Consider the following 21,333-nt stretch of genomic DNA (forward strand, 5'->3'; position numbering starts at 1 on the left):
CCTACCTATCCAACAACATTTCATGCTGCTCCCATCTCCCACTGGCAACCCTTTGGAGTTTAAGCTCCAGCAACACTTATGTACATATAGTTTCCAAGACATGTTAGCTCTCTCCAGCCTCTGGACCTTTGCTTGTCTTCCCTCTGCCTAGAAAGACGCATCTTACCATGTCTCTTGGGAAAATTCTTGGACAAGTGATAGCTCCAAAGCTACCTTCCAAGTAAAACCTTTCCTGCTGCAGCCCTGCAGGCCTAAGCCTCTTTCTCCAATGTCCCCACTCCATTTGTATATATCTTCATTGCAGCAATTCTCACAGTAGATGGCAATTATTTATTTATACAAGACTCTAAACTCCTTAAAGGGAAAGATCATGTCTTCTCATCTAGGTCTCCCCAGAACAAAGCCCAGTGACTGGATGTCATAGGGGCTCAGATATTTAACCAATAAAAGAATACCTACATGAGCTCCATGAAATAAAAAATTTAGCCCATTCCACAACAGGACTATTAAGTAGTGCATTAAGGATATTATTATAGCATTATGGAAGTAAAAATTCTACCACTAACTACTGGCATGACCTTAAACAAATCGCTTTCCCTCCCTGAGCCTCAGTATCCTCCTCTGTGAACTGAGAGAACTGAACTAGACCATCTCTAGGCAGCCTTCACTCCTACAAATTCATGTAATGATGGCTCTATGTTTTATATGTACATACGGCACATCATTTTCCCAAAACAGTCTTTCTTCCCCAAGTTCATCTTTTCTTCCTATAAATGAGATTCTCAAATATGAGTCATCCAGAGAGAAGTGTCATATTCACTTCTGACCTTTTTATCCTTTGCTCTCCACATTTAATCAACTGCCGAGCTCATTTTTCTCAGTCTACAGTGAAATAAGAAAAAAATGAAGGTGGTGTGATATATATAATATACATATACACATGCTTATATATGTATATTAATACATCTATATGTGTATGTAAACAGATATATGCTATTAGAAGGTTCATAACTGCCCTTTCTGAAGCAATGGACTGTCAAGAATCACATCCCTCTTACTTTTTCGGTATTAAAATATGAAAAAAGGTGACAGCAGATGACACTGTTACTGCCCTTGCAATAGCAAAATACTGTAACTCTGTGATGGACCCCTAATTTTCATTAAGAAATGTCACATTTGTAAGAGTTACAAATCACAACCAAGCCCTAGTTTCTACACCAACAAGCTCCCCCATCCAATCCATTCTTCCGTGCCCTCAGCCACTCTCTGGGTTCCAAGTCTCCCTGCCAGCCATTTAGACACCCTGAATGGCCTCTCAATATCTCTTGTCCCTGGCTCCTTCTCCTTTCAATCCATATTGTATTATGACCTGCCTTCCTCTGCCAGATTCAGGCTCCAGAGAGCAGAGAGTTCTGTCTGTTATATTCATGTGTTGCCTCTCCAGTGCCTTGAACCCTGCCCTGATACACAGAAGGTGTTCAGGACATGATTGTTCAGGAAATGAAGCGAGTATACAGACTGGTTCCTGAAGCTCAACTTTGATCATAAGGCTCTCCCTGTCACCCTTACCCCCAAAATCTCAGTTCTGTGGCTTCTCTGAACCTCTCTCCTCTGAAAATGGAGAAACTTTCATATCTGCCTCATAGGAATGTATGTGAAATAAACTGAAATTTATCCCTTACCTTCAGAGGATCAATACTGTAACTGAGATATAAACCCAAAGTTCAACAGCAAAAAAATTTTAAACAATAAAAACAAGCTATTAAACCTCTACACAAGATGAATTGCCAAATATTTGTAATAAACCATTAACTACCCAAGGAAACATAGATCAGTGTGGGTTGGACTGGTCTGCTCATTCACTCTACCATATTTCCTGAAAACGTGTTACAGTTCAGGCATTGGGACAGGAGCTGGGTTACGAGAGTAAAGAGGACACAGTCCTCCCCTCGGGGTAACTGATTTGAAAGACTTAATGGAACAAGCACATTCAAATAGGAATAAAATTTTAAAATAAAATGAATAAAACTTCAAATAAAAATATATTTCCAAAGGAAAATGATATATTTGGATGAGTAATAAAGGAACAGATCTCAACAAGCATGAAAACTATTGAATTCCCCTTTCACTGAAGTAAGAGAGAGATGAGTTATATGCACATTTAGCAAGAACCATGACATCCTTCCCTAAAGTGGTTTAAAGATTCCCTCACAGTTTAACCAGTCTTAAAAGCCCTCAAAAATAGATAGGAAGTTTTTACAAAGGAGACAGCTTCTTCCTTGCTATAGTTCTGAATTACTTCTTTTAACTTCTAAATTATTTGCAAAAAGAGATAAAAACGAAAGCAGAGAAGGAAAAAAGAAATGAGATTCTGAGAAAGGGGAGAAAAAAGTATTTAGGAATCAGAGAAAAACGGGAAATAAGTGGTATAATTCTGAAGTTCCTACACGTTTAGGTATGACGCTCTCAGAGAAAATCACATATTAGAGTAAAACAGTCTATTAACACCTTAGCAAAAGATGATTAAAAATAAGGCATCTATCAACAATCGATAATCCAATATGATGATTTTAAAAACAAGATTAGAGAATAAACATCTGAATTATAAAAAAGAGCTAAAGATGAGAAATGTAAGATCATTTTGCTTTTCCAACACAAGTGCCAGTAAAAGGACTTACCAACTTTTTCCCTGATGCTGCTGGTTGCCTCCACCGTCAAAGCAGATGTTTCATGCCTCCCCGAATAGAGCTGAAAGTCTGGGGAAAAGTAGGTGGCGTCTTCCAGAACCTGGACAGGACTACTGGGGCTATAACAAGCAGGAGGGGGGCCTGGGGGAAAGAAAGCGAAGTGAATATGAGTGCCAATCAAGTCCTCCTTCCTTCCTGCATGACTCACAAGAACCCACCAGGCATTCTCCCACAGCGTTTCAACTTGGCCGAGGGAGCTCTGTCTTTTTGATTCATAAAATTCCAAAGTTACTATTCAGAATTATCACAAGTCCAGCCACCCACCAAAATGACCCGTGAAGTCAACATAACAGTCCTCAAGACACACTGAGTGAAGGCACGAATGCTCTAATGCTCTCACACAACCTGGCAGCAGCACCAGTGAAAAGTCAAGCCCTCTGCGGGACTGAATGTATCACAAAATTCTGAATGGTCAAGGTTGGGGACAGAAGGGAGGGAAGCGGGGAGGCCGCTGAAGGAAAGCTAAAATGGGAAGAGCAGCTGTCTCTCAAAATATATAAAAGATACAGAGAGGAGTGGTCATTCTGCCACACCATGTGTTAGCAAGAGAATGTACTCTCTGCCCCACTCAAAGACTTCTGGAGTCTCATGTTACAACGTGGAGCTGGGGCTATGGGGTCTGGTCTTCTGCCAAGCACTGGCCTTTCAGCTGCAGTTTATCTGCTTCACATACAAACTGGAGTGTGCTTCCTGTTCCAATTAAACGTGACACTGTATTCAGTCCTTCAGTCACTGAACATGAGATAGTACTACAGTAACACTGATACCACACACACAACATCTGTGGGAACATTCGGCAGGACGGGCCCAGGCTGTTTTCCCTCTCTGCACTGATTCCTCTGCGTGGGCATCAAGTTTAAGGCTCTTTTCAGCTAAAGTAACTTCTTTTACTCTGGGGAAAGAATCATAGTACTTTTTTAAAAACTGACATCCTTGCCCAAAAGATAACTTCATTAAAAGAAAAATCCTGTTTTTCAGCTATGGCTTCCAACTGGTAATTTGAAATTTCTCACTAGGTTTGTTATCTACCCATTTCCCACAAGGCCATAGTTAGTAGTAAGTGACTAATTATTGATACCAAACGACCATAAGACGGGAATGTCCTCATCTTCTTCCAGAGTGTCTTTGCCTCAACATATGAAACAGTATGTGCGTGCATGCTCACATGTATGTATTACAGGCACATTTTGGACTAGAAAGAAAAAGGATTCTGACAACAATTTTTTTCTTATATATTTAAAATAATGTAGTTGTAATGCCCATTTTAAAGATGAACATAAACCGAGTATGGATGATACTATATGAAGATCAGTCTAAGACTTCAGTTCCAATGCATTACAGTATCTGCCAGCCTTCTCCTTTTGGCCAACCTGGAAAAACTAACCTGAAAAGAAACTCAGCCCCTTTCTGGGCATCATCCTCTACATCTATAAATCTAGAAGTCTAGGGCTAAAATTAGGAATCACGGATGACCCGGATACAAAGGCAAGTCCTAATCTGGCTTCCTCTTTCAGGCAGGTGGAAAAACGGTGGAAAACGAAAAAGATACGAGGTGCAATTCTGGCTGCACATTAAAATCACCTGAGAAACTTTAAAAATCTCTGTACCCAGGCCCCACCTAGACCTATTCAATGAGAAGCTCTGAGGATAGGGCCCAGGCACCTGTATTTTATAAAGCTCTCCCAACGATTCCAATGTGTAGCAAAACTTGGGAAGCTCTAAGCAAGAGGGAGAACAACAACAACAAAACCAAACCACAAAACACCTTTCTGTGCCTTCATCCCCATCCCTCTCACCAAATCAGAGTAAGAGAGGAGTTGAGAGCACATATGCTTCAATCAAAGAAAGTGTGGTGTTTTCTTAAAATAGACACTGAGTCAGGAATGCCATGTGCCAGCATATTACAACTTCGGGTGATTCTATCCACTCACATGACTAAGAATGTTAAATGAAAACAGAGCAAACTGATAATAAAACTGAGATCCAACTAAAATATATATGTGTGTGTGTACATATATATGAATATGCATATAAAGAAGAGTGTAGGGATGTGTGTGTGTGTGTGCATGTGTGTGTGTGCACGTGTGCTCTCAATGTGGAGCTCAGTATGGATCCCAGCACTAAGCCATTCACAGTCACTACAAGGTCGGTATGAGTTACTTTTCCACGCCTTATCTCAAGGCCTGCCAACTGAGAGTGGATTTAAGAACTCCAGACCACAGAACACTACAGAGGGCAATCCTTGAAGCGGGGTCGGAGCACAGAGGACAGCAAAGATACGCCTTCATCCTTCGCCATTGTTTCCTCAACGTTATGAAAGAACTAAAGCATTTCACACACCTTCACACACACCTGAATTCACACTGAAGGACAGGATGCCTAACTGTCAAGACATGTCAAAGATCACTTAGGACTTCTTCACACATACCCAGGGTCCCGCACGCCACTGAGTTACACTCCCACTGCTGCCGACCACTCCTCAGTGCTGAAGAAAGGCTGGCGAGCAGAGCAGATGAAAACAGACCCGGCAGACGAACATGCCAGGTACCATTCACTCCTCTGAAGCCAAGAGACAACTGGCTGAGCTATCCCAGCACTGACACAGCCTCAAGGAGTCACTTTAACTGCTAGCTTTCTCACTTGAAAGACAAGGAAATGCGACAGTAATGTGAGTCACAGAGTCTACCCCGGATTCCAGGGCCACACAACAAAAATCTAACGGAGGTTGCAGTTCCACCCTACATGTACCTAATCCTTTCCCGCCTATTTTAGTTCACTGTCTTCACTGGGAACTCCTGCAACACAAATTGAGTCTACTTTCTTAGGGAAAATGCAGGGCACGTGATCTAAGCGACAAGGTCAAGGATATCCAAAATGAGGAATTGGAAAGAAACCTATGGCATGAGAGGGAATCTGTCCACAGGCCAATAATACAACAGGCTCAAACATGTCAACAGTTCATGGCCAGGACTGAGAGCTGGGAGAAACCACAGAAGCCTCCCAGATACCACTACCACCCAGAAAGCCCCTGCAGAGCCTGGCTCGGTCCCAGGGGCTGAGCAACCGTGCCAGTTTTTAGGGGAGCCCACAGCCTGCCAAGGACTCCACTGGCCCTACAGTGTGTTCTGTGTACAGTGTAGCTGCCTGTAGGTGCTTCATAAAGACCATTCCCATACAAGCACTTCCGGCCGTTGTAAGTAACTTTTAGATATTTCTTTCAAGCCAGAACCTTATCTAAGAATCACCACTCACACAGCTTTAGTCTGCACAGGGAAAGTGGCAAAAGCAATGGAAAACGAGCTAAGTTCTGAGTAAAGGAGTCAGCTCTCTGGGCAGTCTCCCACTGGGGAGGAGAAAGTACAGCGCCTAGGGCCCTTAACCTGAAGAAAACCTAAAGATCTGTTTTTGCTGCACTCAACAAAGGATGAAATTCTAACATTCTAGTTTAAGGGTACAACATTTCTGCCTTATATTGCCTATGACCCATTTCACCAAGAATGGCTCCTTTTTCTTAAAATCTGCACATCATTTGTCAACATGAAAACTCCTTTGCTTCTGTCTCTCTGAGCGTGACTGCTTTTTTGGCTTGCTTTTCTGAAGCACTGAAAACTTCCTTCCTATATGGTTTTATGCATTACTTTCTTTGTAACAGAGGCCTTTAGGTAATGTGACTCCGAGCGAGACTGTTTTCCCTACTCAAGAGTGGCAATAACAAGGGCTTCATTGTTGAAGGGAAAAAAATGAATTAAGGTAAATCAAGTGAGGTGTCTCGGGGAGGCAAGAGGAGCAACAGAAACCATGATGAGCCACTCCTCTGCTTCACCTGCCACTGGAACGACTAATTCCCGAGGGTCAGTTCCTGAATTTGTCCACAGGCCAATAATACAACAGGCTCAAAGTTTCCATGAGTTTTAAACCCTGGAGGAGGTGAAACTGTCACTCCACTATCACAACACACAACTAGGAAATCACTTGTCCTTAAATTCTACTTCCGGCATGCCACTCCCTTACACATAATGATTTAGGCTATAACTTCAGGGTGGAATTTTCGTGGTTTTCAAGGCTGTCTCTAAACAGGGCGCCTCTCTAGCTGTGCATAGTCCTGCTGGTCCCCTCAGCAACCCAGCATCCTGTGAGCATGTCATCCTCATTCTCCAAGTGTCATCTTCTGGCTTCACATGCACCCCTAACTACTCTAAAGTGCATCCTAGTAAATGCACCTCTTCAGTTTACCTCCTCTAGAACGCCTCTCAACACCACCCCCCATGCCCTGACTGGTCTCCCTTCCCTCAAGTGTCACCACAGTTATGATCTGAGGCACACAAAACTTGGTACTTAAATTTCATCTGCCTAGTGTTTTGCAGCAGTCATTTAATAGGCTGGTGTTATGGCCCTGGTGAAGTCATTAGCCCTTTGAAGACAGGCAGTGTACTGTGTACTTGCTAATTTCTGCAAGCATGTAGCTTGTAAGACGTATGCTTCTTACTATGTGCTGACTGATGGCAAGAACACGGCGTTATTCTCTGGAATGGTCTCATTACCAAGTAAGAGTTTAAGAAAAGTCAAAGATCCCTCCAAAGCCAGTCTCTATGAGAGTTCCAGATAATTCCTTGTACCTTTCAGCTCCGTAAGATGAGGGGGCCCTTACTCTCCCCTATGCAGCAAATACTAGTGCTTTCAACTCTCCAGCCAGCGACCCATTCCTCAGAGAGGCCACTAACTGCAAAACAGCTCCCAGGTGTTATGTTACCGACGTGCAAAGCTTTCTGCCAGCTACATGTAATCCAAAACCTCCTAATGATTTAAAAACCATTTCACTGTCTAGATTACAATAACCTCCCATAACTTTATAACAGAGATTTTAACCACAGCAACAAACAATTCTGTGGCTTCTATCTTACCTTTCAAAGAGCTAAGGAATTTGCTGAGTGTGCCAGCGGCCTCAAAGTTAAATGTAAGCCATCAAGCCTTCTGATTCTGGCAGAACGCGAGGTTTTTCTAGGGAGTTGAATACTCTGCTCAAGGAGAAGGATACTCTGGAAACAATGTTTTTAAAAGGGCTGGAGAACCTATGACCAGTACCTGAAAAATAAGGGCCAGCCTGTTTAGGAGTCCTCATGTGAAACCAAGCCAGCTCATCTGGATTAGCTGATTCACAATCTTAAGGGCAGCACTGACAGGTGGCAGTGCCTCCTCCAAACACCTGCATGCAACACATGTTTTTAAAAAGGACACAGTGTCGGGCGCGGTGGCTCACGCCTGTAATCCCAGCACTTTGGGAGGCCGAGGCGGGTGGATTACTTGAGGTCAGGAGTTTGAGACCAGCCTGGCGTGGTGAAACCCGATCTCTACTAAAAATACAAAAATTAGCCAGGCTTGGTGGAGGGCGCCTATAATCTCAGCTATTCGGGAGGCTGAGGCAGGAGAATAGCTTGAACCCAGGAGGCAAAGGTTGCAGTGAGCCAAGATTGCGCCACTGCACTCCAGCCTGGGTGACAGAGCTAGACTCTGTCTCAAAAAATAAAAATACAAAAACCAAAAAAAAAGAAAACAGTAAGCTCCACCACTAAACTAAAAGCACTCCATGGAATATGCTTTCTCACTCTCTTTTCCCCCAAGCAACCATTACCTGAAACCCAAGGTTTGGAGTTGGGGGTTAAGGGGTGGGGTTTACAAGATTCCCAACCCCTACACGTCAGGTCTTTTGAACGGGCATCAAACTTGAATTCTAAACCCTGGACCAATGCATATGTTCCAGAAAACAAGTGAAATCAAAACCCCAACACCTATTTAATTTAGACTCTCTCACTGAAAGTGGAATGTGTGTTGAATAACTTCAAACTCGTCTGAAGTTTAATTTTGTAATGCTTACTTAAAAATATCTTTGAGATATTATCAATATAAACCAAAATGCAGAGCACATGCTTAACCTTTAAAGTAACAATTGAGTCCAAGAGCTCACTGTGATTGGAGCTATAAATAGCAAGAAATGAGTAAGACTGTCCTTGGCTCTTAGGATTTTACGATTTGGCTCCAGAGACCAACGTGCACACAACTACCCATTTTGATTGCAAAGTTAAGTGCTCTATTAAAGGAACAAACTGCTTTGGAGGTCCATGAGTAATCACTACTACCTGTTGACTGACGGAAGGGACATAGAGCTTCAGTGACAAGGAGAAAGAGATATGTGGGCTGAAATTGAACCGGAGGGAAAATAAGGAGGATGTTAATCCACTGTGGGGTGCGGAGAAGGTGGTAGTGAGGGAAGACTGGCCCAATATGGGAAAAGGAAAAGCATAGGACTGGGTTATGAGAGTGTTGTCTCTTTAAGAAATAGAGAGTTCAGTGTAGCTTGGTTATGGGTAAGGAGAAGGATGAAGCTATACCTATAGACTCAGAGTATTTACTGGCAGGAGGAGGGGGTTAAAAGCATTAGTACCTTATTTTCCTAACATGTTAGCACTGGAAAATAAACTAGAGATTAGGTAGTTCAACTTCCAACTATTACCTACCATATTCCCTTCCTGACAGTCACCTAAGTAAATCCTTTCAATGTTAGAGAACACTGAACTCGCTGTCTAAGTCTAGGGGCAGGTCTGTGTACCTTCCATTACAGAAGCCAAAAGGTCCCCTCCCTGTTCCAGCAGTTAGAATGACCTAGGCTCAGTCAACTGGATGTGCACTGAATCTTGAGGAAATGATGCAAAGACAAAAAGGTGTTGATAAACTACCTGCGATAGCACTATCCCCTGGAGTCCAGGAGCAGCCGCAGTCTCTACAGTGACCTCATCCTAACAAGACAAGTAGCGTGTCTCTGGCTGGGTTCCCATTGTCTATCTGCCTAGATTCCTGCCCATTTTCTGAGCCTTCCAATTAATTTGTGAGCTGCCCAATACATATTTACAATAAATGTCTCTTTTGCTTAAGTTAGCCAATGTCACTTTATGCTTCTTACAATGAAGAATCTCTGATAGATTTATTTTTTTAAAGCAATTGTTCTGATTCTCATTCTAGTGCAGCCTTCCGTTTTGTATCTTAAGTACTACATAACTTAGCACCATCTGCCTGGAATTATAGGAACTCATGTACACTGCCCTACCTATCCTTGGCACCACCTTGTGCAAATACCTGTGATAAATACTTGCAGTTCCCCCATGGTTTCTTCAACTAGAGGGCCTGTCTACCCTTATAAATCTATGAAACTTTTACTTTGGCACGTACTAAATGCTAAAATATATACCAATTATGAGAAAGTCTTTTGAAGCTCTATTCTAGTGCCACTTCCTCCAGGGAGTCATCTTTTCCTCCTCCCCCCAATTTCTAGATGCTACTCAGTGCTCCCCAAGCATTCTATGCATACTGATGCCATAATGTATTAAATTGCCTATGTATTTAGTTTCTTTCCCACCCCTCCCCCTTTAACTCATAAAGAGACTGTGTCTTATTCACCTTTGTGTCTCCAGTTACTAGCAGAAATAAGATCACAGCAAGTACTCAATTTTTATTTTACATATGAATCGTCTGCATATGTTCCTACTACCTAAGAGTTTCTGACACATCATGGGGACTCAACAAATACCTTAGCTTAATAGATATATTAAGATACATTTTAAAATAACTAGTTATAAGCATGTTCTTACTACAGAACTTAGCTCAAAGTCAAGTTTGCCTTTTTTAAGGCCTCTCAAACTACTCAGGAAACTAAGGAACCTATTGGGGGCAAAAGAGAAAGCCACCTAGTGCTGAAACAGGTTAATTACAAGGGTACTGTGATCAGTTGCACAAAGGCTTTGTACATAATGTTAGAAAACAACCACACAGGGATTCTGTAGCTTGAGCACAAACTCACACTTAAGAGAAAGGTGCGCTCCCCTCCTCCTCGGCCCCCACAGGCAGGTCCTGAGCCCACAGGACTGTGCTCTAAATGCGGCCCTTCCTTGGGCTTCCTCCGCAGGTCTGGGTACCGGAGCAGAGGCAGGAGTCCTCCCTTCTCACCAGCCGTAAATACAAAAAGGAATATTCCCAGTCCCACCTCTCACACAGAGTCACAGTGAGAATGCAGTGACAGTATCCATAACAAAAAAGCTTTCTCTACAAAAATAATTTTTAAAATTTAGCCTTTAACATAAAATTCAAAGGTCCTCAAATATCTTGACTCAAATTGTAATATTTATTTTATGTTGATATATTTGTTGCTTAACTTATCTCAAACAAAAAGACTGAAAGTACCTGAACTCCAGAGATTTTTTTCCTCAGGTAAGTTTTAATAAATAAACCCTGTATTTAATTAAGTTACTGAAATTTAAATAATCTTTCATCATAACCTGTTTGTTTATACCTATCTAGAAGTTAAGTATCTCAGGACCACAGTAGTATTCTTTTGGGTGACTCTGGCACACACTGTGGTCCCACTGAGAGTGAACAAGTATTACCAGTGTGTAATACTCACTGCAGACAGTAAGTACTTAATATTTTTTGAACAAAGGAAAACAAACAGGATAGAAAGCTTTAAAATAACCCCCCAGACATGAAATGACAATTATGTCTGCATAATTATGCTCTGCAAAGCTCCCTCTCTCACCCCCACTAAGAGAAAGGAGCAGTTCAGATATTTCCTGTCTGCCACGGATTCCTCCAGCTTTCTGGATCCCATTAGTGTGTATTGTTGCAGATGAGTGACACTGGGATGTCTGTCAGGCAGTGGCATCCCACAGGGACTGGGACTCTCTCAAGAGGCAAGCACATTGCTTCTAATCACACTCAGCCAGCTCCTAAATCAATATGTGCTCATGAATGAATTACGTAATTTAAAGCAACCAACATCTCCAAGAAACTAAATATCACTTAAGTAATAAAGAGTATAACCAGTAAGAGCAGGAGCTACCATTTATTGAGTGCTTACTAGTGCCAGGATATTATAAAAATCATATTATTTATCACCACTCACTCCCATTTTGTTGACAGTGATACTGAGCTCACAAAGGTTACATAATGCCCAGAGTTACAAAACCAGCCAGCAACACAGCCACTCCAACAGAAAAGCTCTTTTGACTACACCATTCTGCCCTCCAAAGACCCCTCAATAATGCAAACTAATTCTAAGTCTTTTTTTTCCCACCAAATTTCTTAGATTAAAATTAGGAGAGCTTTAATGAAATGTTCTTAACTTGTGGATAAAGGGGAAAGTTCCTGGGAAAGTTTATTTCTCTGCATGTATGAGGCAGAGAAAGATCCAGAACCATTTTCTTTGTGTTCTTTTTTTATTTTTTATAAGATCTTCAGGGAATAACAGTGCACTCCCTGCCAAACACCAGAACACCAAGACAACTGATGAAACCACCCTTCCTCATCACTTCCATCTGGCTGCATATTATTTTCTTTTTTTGCACATTATTTTCATGACCATGTTGCCACTTTAACAATGAATCCCAAACCTACAGTGTGTCCGAAACACTCGTGGAGCTTGTTAAAAACATCACTCCCAAGTCCCCACATCAGACCTGCAACACTGGTTTCACCACAAGTATAGACCAGAAGTGATGTTTTTGGACGATCTTTCACAGACAATTTGAATGCAGTCAGGTTTGGGAAGCTTGCACTTCTCTGCCAACATAAGCTCTTATACAACAAACATATACACTCCTGAAAAGTTGTGGTAAACTGAAATGTTGTAAATCAATCACATTTTAAATGCAAAATGTGTTGGATTTAATAAATCCAAAAAATAATGGATAAGTAAAGGAGATTAAACTCTTTCTAAAACTAAACAACTTGCAGTAACTCCTTCAGTAATGTGAAGAATACTTCCTACAATTTGTTACTTTTCAATAAATTCAGATTTAAAGTCAGTAGTTTCAGTGTCCTAGATTTTATACGTGCAAACCTGAATGACTGGATATGAGAATACGGCTATTTCAGTCACATCTAAAATACTGTTAAACAGAAACAAGGTGATTATATTAATAACAAAAAAATACACTCATTTCAACAACATGATGAGATAAAGCTGTGAAAATGCCTAGCATACCATACATAAATGCTTCATAAATCTGAAATTCAAAAATCCTCTGCTAAGAATGGCAGGGTAATCCTCATAAAGTTGTTATGAGGATTTAAGTTAGTTAATGTGAACCAACTACACACTAGTTGGTTGTAGTGGCCAACTGCAGGCAAAAAGTCCCAGTAATATAAGCAGCCATCTAGTTATAGGGAAGGAAGACACAGAAAGTAACATTACTGAGCATGACACGCTACAAGCATTATCTCAGGTAACCTCACGTTCCTGAGAATTAGGTTTCTTTTTTTCCTTTGTGCTATACAAAAACAGGAATGACAGGCCCTGGGTCACAGGGCTCATAGCCATAAGGCTAAGAGGCAAACTCAATTTTGACTGCTCCAAAGCATTCACAAACAACAACAACAACAACAAAAACAGATACATGTGATAGTAGGAGTTACAAAGGATCATGGGTCATTGACAGCAAAAGGCAGAATTATGCACTCATTCATTTGTCCATTCAGTCATTCATTCCACAAAGATATATGACATTGAGCATCTGCCATGGGCAAGACAGTGCTAGATATAAGACCCAAATCTGAAAGTCTATCAAGAGAGACAAACACATAAAGCAGAAAATTGTCAAACAGTGCAGAAATAACAGGTTCAAGGAAGTGTGGAGTGGTGAGCTGGGATACCAGTGCCCACGTTCATCTCAAAGCACACACACAGGATCTAGAACTGTGCTTGGGGCTATACCTACCTCTTTCTCCTCTCTGACCTTCTTGTTTTGGCTCATGATACCCCCTAAAAATGTGTCTAAAGCAACAGAGCTTCTCCCTAGATCTAGAAGGTTGTATACATATAAATAACCCATAATTTATCATCAGCCATGATGCCGAGAGGGAGACTAAGAGGGAAACATGCTGCAAAATAAAATTTTCTAGGGACAAATCAACTACAGGCAAATGGACGTAACCAAACACTGCTGGGAATTTTCTATGTGGAGGGCATTGTTCTGTTTTGAACAATTTGTATTAACTCACTCAATCCCCATAACAACTGTATGATGATTATCCCCATTGCTCAGATGAGGACACTAAAGCACTGAGAGTAACTTGACTAGTGCCATACCATCAGTAAAGAACAAAACTATGATTCAATCCCAGCTAGCCTGGCTCCAGAGTCTATGGCTTTTGCCACTGTAGCAATAGTGCTCAAACTTTTTGGTTTTAGGATCCTTTTAGTTGCCAAAAGAAAGCGTATTTTAATAGCCTCTTCAGATAATTTTGACTATTCTGTGAAACCACACCAAAACTCAACAACTGGCATTTTCTTAAAGGCAATTGCAACATAATATATGAAACCCTGACAGTGGTCTTTTCATGGATACTCCTCCGTACTGTATTACATTAAAATCTATTGGCCTATCTTTCACTTTGAAGGGAGTTGTTATTTTTTACATATGCATGTAACATCATATGTGGTCATCTGGAAAACAATGGTTTAATGAATTATAGAGATCTTCCATACATTGAAACATTTCAAGTGTATAATATCAACAAAATCCCATTTGTTAATATACCATGGATCTCAATCATCAGAAAAGTCTTTTACATATTGGGAAGTTGTCCAGTTCACGGTGGCAGATACAAGTTTCCCAAAATTCCAAAATCCAAGTTTCACTTGAAAGCTTGAGTTTTATCAAATTCAGCAAATAGTAGTTTTTCTTGAAGTGACAAGTTTCCTTTATTTATTCTGGAGAAAATATCTACCTAACGCCCAAGTCAGAATAACCACAGTTTGTCAGTTGTTCTTTCAAGTAAATATGCATTCCATGAGAAAAGCATCTAGTTTCATATTTATATCCCAATTCCATCACACAATGGGTTTTTTTCAGTTCACAGCGGAAGCACTTTATGTATCTTCCCATTTCATCACACAGGATGTTAAAAAGACACACTCAAGATTTGAGATTGAATATAATCTTCTGTACTGCCTGAACTAGAACGTTCCTAAGTGGAAATGGGCTTTTTTGTTATTCTGAGTGTGTGACTAATTGACTGACTGCTACCACTGTCTTGATTCATGGTTGAGAGTATGTCTTAGTATTATTATGAAGATGGTTTTTTTTCTTTTTTTATTTTTTGAGACGGAGTCTCGCTATGTCACCAGGCTGGAATGCAGTGGCGCGATATCAGCTCACTGCAACCTCCACCTCCCAGGTTCAAGTGATTCTCCTGCCTCAGCCTCCTGAGTAGGTGGGACTACAGACATGCACTACCACACCCAGCTAATTTTTGTATTTTTAGTAGAGACAGGGTTTCACACGTTGGCCAGGATGGTATCGATCTCCTGACCTCGTGATCCACCTTAGCCTCCCAAAGTGCTGGGATTTCAGGCATGAACCACCGTGCCCGGCCTATTATGAAGATAGTTTTTAGGTCTCAGAGACCTCCTACCTCAAGGTTCCATGGAACACACTTTGAGAAGCATTGTTCTAAATGACACATCCTCTCCCATGGGGAAAGTCCAAAAGATGTAAATGTTACAGGAGACTTTTAAGATGAAAATGCTGACAATCAATTATAACTGAGAATGAGTTATCTCCTTGCCCAGGCAAAGGAAGACGGCCATGGCCCATGGAAGTCAGCGAAACCTGAAGACACACAGAGGCCCTTTGATATAAAGCACTGCTTGAACTCTATTAGTCAGGCGAATGGACCTCTGTTGATTAAAGAAAATGCATCTGGAGAGAGCTAGATGCCCACCCAGAAAACACCTGCACAAGAATGCACCTTCGGGTCCTTGAGGAATTCTTATAAAGGGGAATATAAGTCAACAATGATTATTTCACTAGGGAAAAAAAAAAGTTCCATGAGATTAGTTTTAGGTGAGGAGAAAAGACATTGCAATAACTTGCCCCGCAGGAAGTCAGGTGATCCCGGACAAAGGGAAGGATGTTAAGACATGATGACTGAAGGGGAAAGAGAATGATGTTGTCAAGCCAAAAGACCACACTATTAGAAAGATTTAAAGAACAAAAAAAGATAGAGGAGAAAATATCCACTAAGCAGGAAGAAAGGACATGCCATACTTTGTTTTTGTTTGGCAAATCTGCTTTTTAAATAATGTAAGAATCCCGGCTGTGCCGTTGATGAGCTATGCGAACACGAGCAAATGCTTTAATTTCTTGGTACCCATTGCCTTATTAGTAAGTGAGAATAATAATAGGGCCTACTATATAGGGCTGTTACGCAGATTAATTGAGACAACAGAAAAGGCTATTAACAGTGTGTACAAGCACATAGGAATTTTTCAGTAAATTTTAGTTTCTGTTCATGAAGACGGGAAAATATAACAGGAATCACTCCCGTAAAGTTCACTTTCAAGAGATGATCACATCAGTGAGCTCTTTAAAATAGAACAGCAACAAGATGCTCAGGCAGATAAGAGATGAAAGCTTTTAGAGTTTTGTTTTGGTCAGACTATTCAGCTAACAAACTACGCTAAAATTACATTTTCAACTTTCCAAGAATTGGGGATGAGCGAAGATCTAAAATACACCATTACTCAGAAAATAAGCTTAAAATATCCAGTTCCATCAAAGAACAAAATAAAAGGCTACATGGTATAGTCAAAAGGTTCTTCAGTGTCTCCTTACCTGGCCCCCTTGGCATGCAAGTCAAGGGCTAAGTGGCCCTGGAGAAGATATCAGAAACCGGACTAGCCTGAATACCCCTCAGCTGCCTAAGAGGCTCCATCTTCAGAGACAGTGACAATAGGGGAGTTACTGAGGGAGGGGGTGACGGATTTGTCCTCTGTACTGAGCGTTACAGATAAGAGGAAAATAATTTTCCTCTCCCTAGCACCTTTGTTCCATAACTTCCCTTTCATTTCATCTCTGATATAACAGGACAGAGATCAAAACACGAACTTCAAATCTCTTCTTCGCAGTGATCTGTTCCTTTCACTGACAACATAGGAAAAAATAACTCTTTACTACCAAAAATGCAGAAAAGTCTATTCCTTCAGGATCATAACATATATGGCAATTTAAAGCCTATTTTCATTCTCAAAACAGTGAGCCTTTTAATGGACTAGCCAATTAAATGATAAAATTTTTTAAAAAGGTCAACCTCACTTCAAGGTATATAATGTGTAACATTTTCTCTAGTATCCTATGCAACAGGTAACTGGATAATTTTTTCAAGTCAAGGATCTCAAAATAGATTTACAATAATTATTTGAAAAAAAAAGTCTAAATCAATGTGATCAGCCATCATAATATAACATTTCTGGAGATTCTATCCATATTCTGTGGATGCTGATCAAGTTCTACCTGACAAGTGCCCAGGGGTCTTACAGTACAATATCTTAAAGGGAAAAAAAATCATGAAAATAGGGCTTTCAAGTGTATTACCCATTATCTCTTGTTTACAGAGCATATAAATGCATTTTATACTAATTCTATCACCATTTTGGACCTTCAGTTACTGTCTATTTTGGAATCATAATCTTGACTATGGAGAGCAAAGCATCTTCTTGGAAGAAAACTATCATGCATTCTTGTATTATCTATATGTCTCTCCCCACTCCTGATTCAAACGACACATCATATTACCGATGTTCATGATGATTATCTGAACCATCAAGAAAATGTTACATAAGGCAGGAGGTGAGGTAGTGGGGAGGGGATCAATCTTACAGAAAAACCACCACCAAAAGTATTTGCTTTCAACTATACAGAAATTCACATCTTCAGAATAACACAGTTTCCAGGTAATCCAAATAGTCAAAGACTTACTGTGGGCTACACTTTTAATACTTTACCTAATGATAACATGATAATGATGATGACTGTAGCAGTCATCCATATCTGTATCTGTATCTGTAAATTCCATATCTGTAAATTCTTTGACACACCTGTAGAAAGGTGGATCCACATCCTTGAATTTAGGCAGGCTTATAAGTCCACTTGGCCAAGAGAAAATAGAGGAGTAACTCTATGTGTCTTCCAAAATTAAATCATAAAAAGCAATGCAGTTTCCATCCAATTTCCTGGAATACTCACACCTGGAGCCCTATGCCACCATAAACAATTCTAACTAGCCCGATCCTGTAAGGAAGCCAAGTCATGTGGAAAGGCAACTTGTTGACACTCTAGTCTGCAGACCTAGTCTTCAAGTCATCCCAGTCCAGGTGCCAGACATGTGAATCCAGTCACAAACCACCCATGCACTCCCAGCCTTCTTGTCCCAGAAATCCCAGGAACGATGGAGCAGAGACAGGGCATCCTACAGTGTCTTGCCTGAAGTCCAGACCCACAGAATCTATAAGCATAATAAAATGTTGCAATAGTAACTGCAACAACCATGATAACTAACACTTAACTCTTCCAATTTGTCCAATATTGTTCTTATACCTAGCATGTAATTCTCCTAACCATTTTTTGAGGTAGGTGTAATTAAGAGCCCTACATATCACATGAGGAAAGTCTACTTGACAGAGAGGTTAAGTAATTTAGCCAAGATTATAAAGCTAGTGAGTGGCACAGGTGAGGTGTGAATACGGGTTTCCAGCTCTGGAGTCTTAACCATTAAGCTCCACAGGTAATTACTGAAATAAAAAAAAAGCTATCCAAAGGGCACATCACAATTAGCCCATTAGGGTCCTCTTCCCACCATCAGGCAGGACATTACATCATACTTTCTCAATTTAAACAGAGTTCTAGTAAGATACCCCTAGACTTCTGTTAATTCTTTGGTTGCCTCTTTGCCCACCATATCCTCCTAATCTGTATTTAGCCACCCTCCCCAGCAGAGAACTCTTCTAAGCTTCTAGAAGTCATGATATCTGCGATTTAAGCTCATTTTAAAGTGAAAATAAAATAAATGCTTGAAAGATAGTTATGAATCCTTTCTTCTCTTCTTAGAGCAGAATGAACCCAGTTCATTTGTTTTTTGTTTTCTAACATCTTAATACATTACATTCCTTTTATAGAATATGAATTCCATGGGGAGCAAAGGATATATACCCCACACCTAGCCCAGTTCCTGGCACATGACAGACCCTCAAATATCAGATGGATGAACTATATATCCTTTTATTGTAACTCCATCAATAAATATTGTAACCCCATACTCCACCTCAGTATGGACTTGTACAATCCAAAGTTATTCACTCAACAGATATTTAAGCAGGAGTGAGTGATTCTGTATCCAAATTTCTGCCTAATTTATATCCTGTCCAAAATAAGAAATGTCATGCTCCCTAATGTCTCTTCTATAAGAGCAATTGAAAATATTCAAAGTAAATTTAATTAGCATAATTGTGACTACTGCCTAAATAAATTACTAAATTTAATACAAGAAATTCAGTATTTTATTTTATGAACAAACAATTACACATAACCCATTTTTTTTGTTCCTAACCTAATAAGTGATTTTAGTCACTTAATAAATATCATTAAAATATAAATATGTGTCTTTATTTCAATTTTTTTCTCCAAACTCCTGGAATTTATTTTGAAGAAATTTGAAAGTAAGAAATGTTAGAATTTGGGGAAATGTAATGCCTCAACTCAGGGCTAAGCTAATATGTATCTCAAAGTAGACTTTTCAGACTCTATTCTTAAGTTTTTTGATGAATATCATACAGGATCAACTCTAAAAGTCAGCTAAGGTAAATTTATTCACCATTTTTATGCCACTTACCACTCATTTTTGATCTGCTAGGCCAGTCAATACCACAGGAAGATAAGTCTGACAGGATTATGTCCTTTAACAAACCTACTAGTTTAAACAAACCTGACACCGCCATTATCTTCAAGGTTTGTATAAATGGTTTTGTGACGCTTTTAAAATTACTTTCCCAGGTGTCTTAATTGAAGCTTACTGTGATTTCAGAAGGCATTTTCTTTGACTCTTTTAGATAAAAGGACCATTAGACCATTTCTCTTTTCAAGAAGCTAGACTGGTTTTACATGTGTTTTTCTGCAATGAATTTAATACTACGCACTGAGTGCTGCATCCACTAATTTCCATAAAAAGTACATTTCCTAATCTCTTTGTCTGCCCTTCTTCTATCTTCCAGCCTTTCCCACATCACCAGGATGAGCAATCAACCTATAACTGCAGTGATATTTAGGAGCCAGTCCCTCAGGAAACAGGGCTTTACCAGAGGATTTCATATTCTCTACTTTTCCCAAGACCCCCAGATAGAGGAGGCTTGCTCACAAAACACTTGGTTCTCAGAGCCCTCCAGAACACAGCCCGTGTCAGACAGGAAAAGGCCTGCCTCACACCTGCTTTCAGGGGTCACATTCCTGGGTCATACCACCCAGAGTAGCGCTCACAGCTAAGAAGCAGCAGCTGAATGTGAGATACCTCCTTCCTCCCTGGCACGTGGCCACAGGGTGTGTGCAGAGCCCTACCTCACAAAGAGAAAGCAAAGCGAGCTTGGAAGACAAGATACCTATCATCCCTGTCTTGCTGGGCCTATTCTGAGAAGGGTGGAGGAAAGGTTGGAGGAAGGAGGGAAAGAAGGAAGGGCAGACTAGGTCAGAAGAGGTGCAAGAAAACAGAAGTGGGAAGACCTGTTATGTGAGTGGCTATCACAATAGTCCAGGAAACAGGTAATTAGCCCTTAAACTGGTTTAGCTGTAGAGACACGCAAAGGAAGGGAAAGTAGGCAAGAAGTATTTTGGAGGTCAACTGCAAGGACCTAAAGACTGACTGGATGTAGGGTGGGCAAGGAAATGAACCTTATTACAATTTACAGAACACTTTCAAAGGAAACAATAGTTAGGATGATGCAGTGTGGAATGGTATCTGAGCATGTCCAAACACTGGAGAGATGAACAAGGGCCAGCTGCCTACCTCATGTTGACAAAGGTTGGTTCAACAGTGGAACAGATCCAGAGTGGAGAAGTTCAGGCTGACCTTTGATGGTCCTCTTCAGGAGGACCTTTCTGTGCTAATTCCACCCAAGCATTTCTATTTGCTTCTCTCAAGGACCAGATCCCTGGAAGAATCCTATGGATGGAACATCCCTAGAAACAGCAGACATTTCTTGATAATGGCCTGGTAAGCTTTGCCGCCAACATAACTCAGTTGCCATGCTGACCCAGCTTTCAAATGGAATGAGCCTCCAAAAACAGAAGTGGTTAAAATGAGGTCCAAGTGAATAGAGCATTCTCAATCAGTTCATACCAGCCCTCCAAGGGAGATGTGGTACATTTCATTCAAAAATGTGTCCCTGTCTTATCATCTGAAGCCCAGTGGTGTTGCCATCAGACAACAGAGCCAATCTCACTATAGAACAACATTCCTCAACAGAAATTGTTACAATGATGGAAATGGCTATTAAGCACTTGAACTGTGGCTAGTGTGACTGAGGGCCTGAATTTTTCATTTTGTTTAATTTTCATTAAGTTAAATAGCCACAAGTGACTAGTGGTTACTATGGACAGTGTAGGTCTAGAACTTTAAAAAAATAGATGTGGGCCAGATCACATCTGTCCTAAACTGCCAGGAAAAAAAAAATGTCATGGAGTTATATTTCTCTACTCTGAGGAAGCTGAATCTC

General features: G+C 40.6%; 1 protein-coding gene across 6 annotated transcripts in view; it reads right to left on the reverse strand.

Annotated features, from left to right (window-relative positions):
* The window catches only part of AMOTL1 (angiomotin like 1), a 171,966-nt gene that overhangs the window by 79,610 nt on the left and 71,023 nt on the right, over positions 1-21,333 (reverse strand). For all 6 annotated transcript variants that reach the window (XM_017948873.3, XM_009187131.4, XM_031653026.1 and 3 more), the window contains one exon: positions 2,679-2,828. In XM_017948873.3, coding sequence (XP_017804362.1) covers positions 2,679-2,828 — 150 coding nt within the window. The remainder of the gene's footprint in view (positions 1-2,678; positions 2,829-21,333) is intronic.

This window comes from Papio anubis, chromosome 12 (assembly GCF_008728515.1).
Source record: "Papio anubis isolate 15944 chromosome 12, Panubis1.0, whole genome shotgun sequence".
Classification (NCBI taxonomy): Eukaryota; Metazoa; Chordata; class Mammalia; order Primates; family Cercopithecidae; genus Papio; species Papio anubis.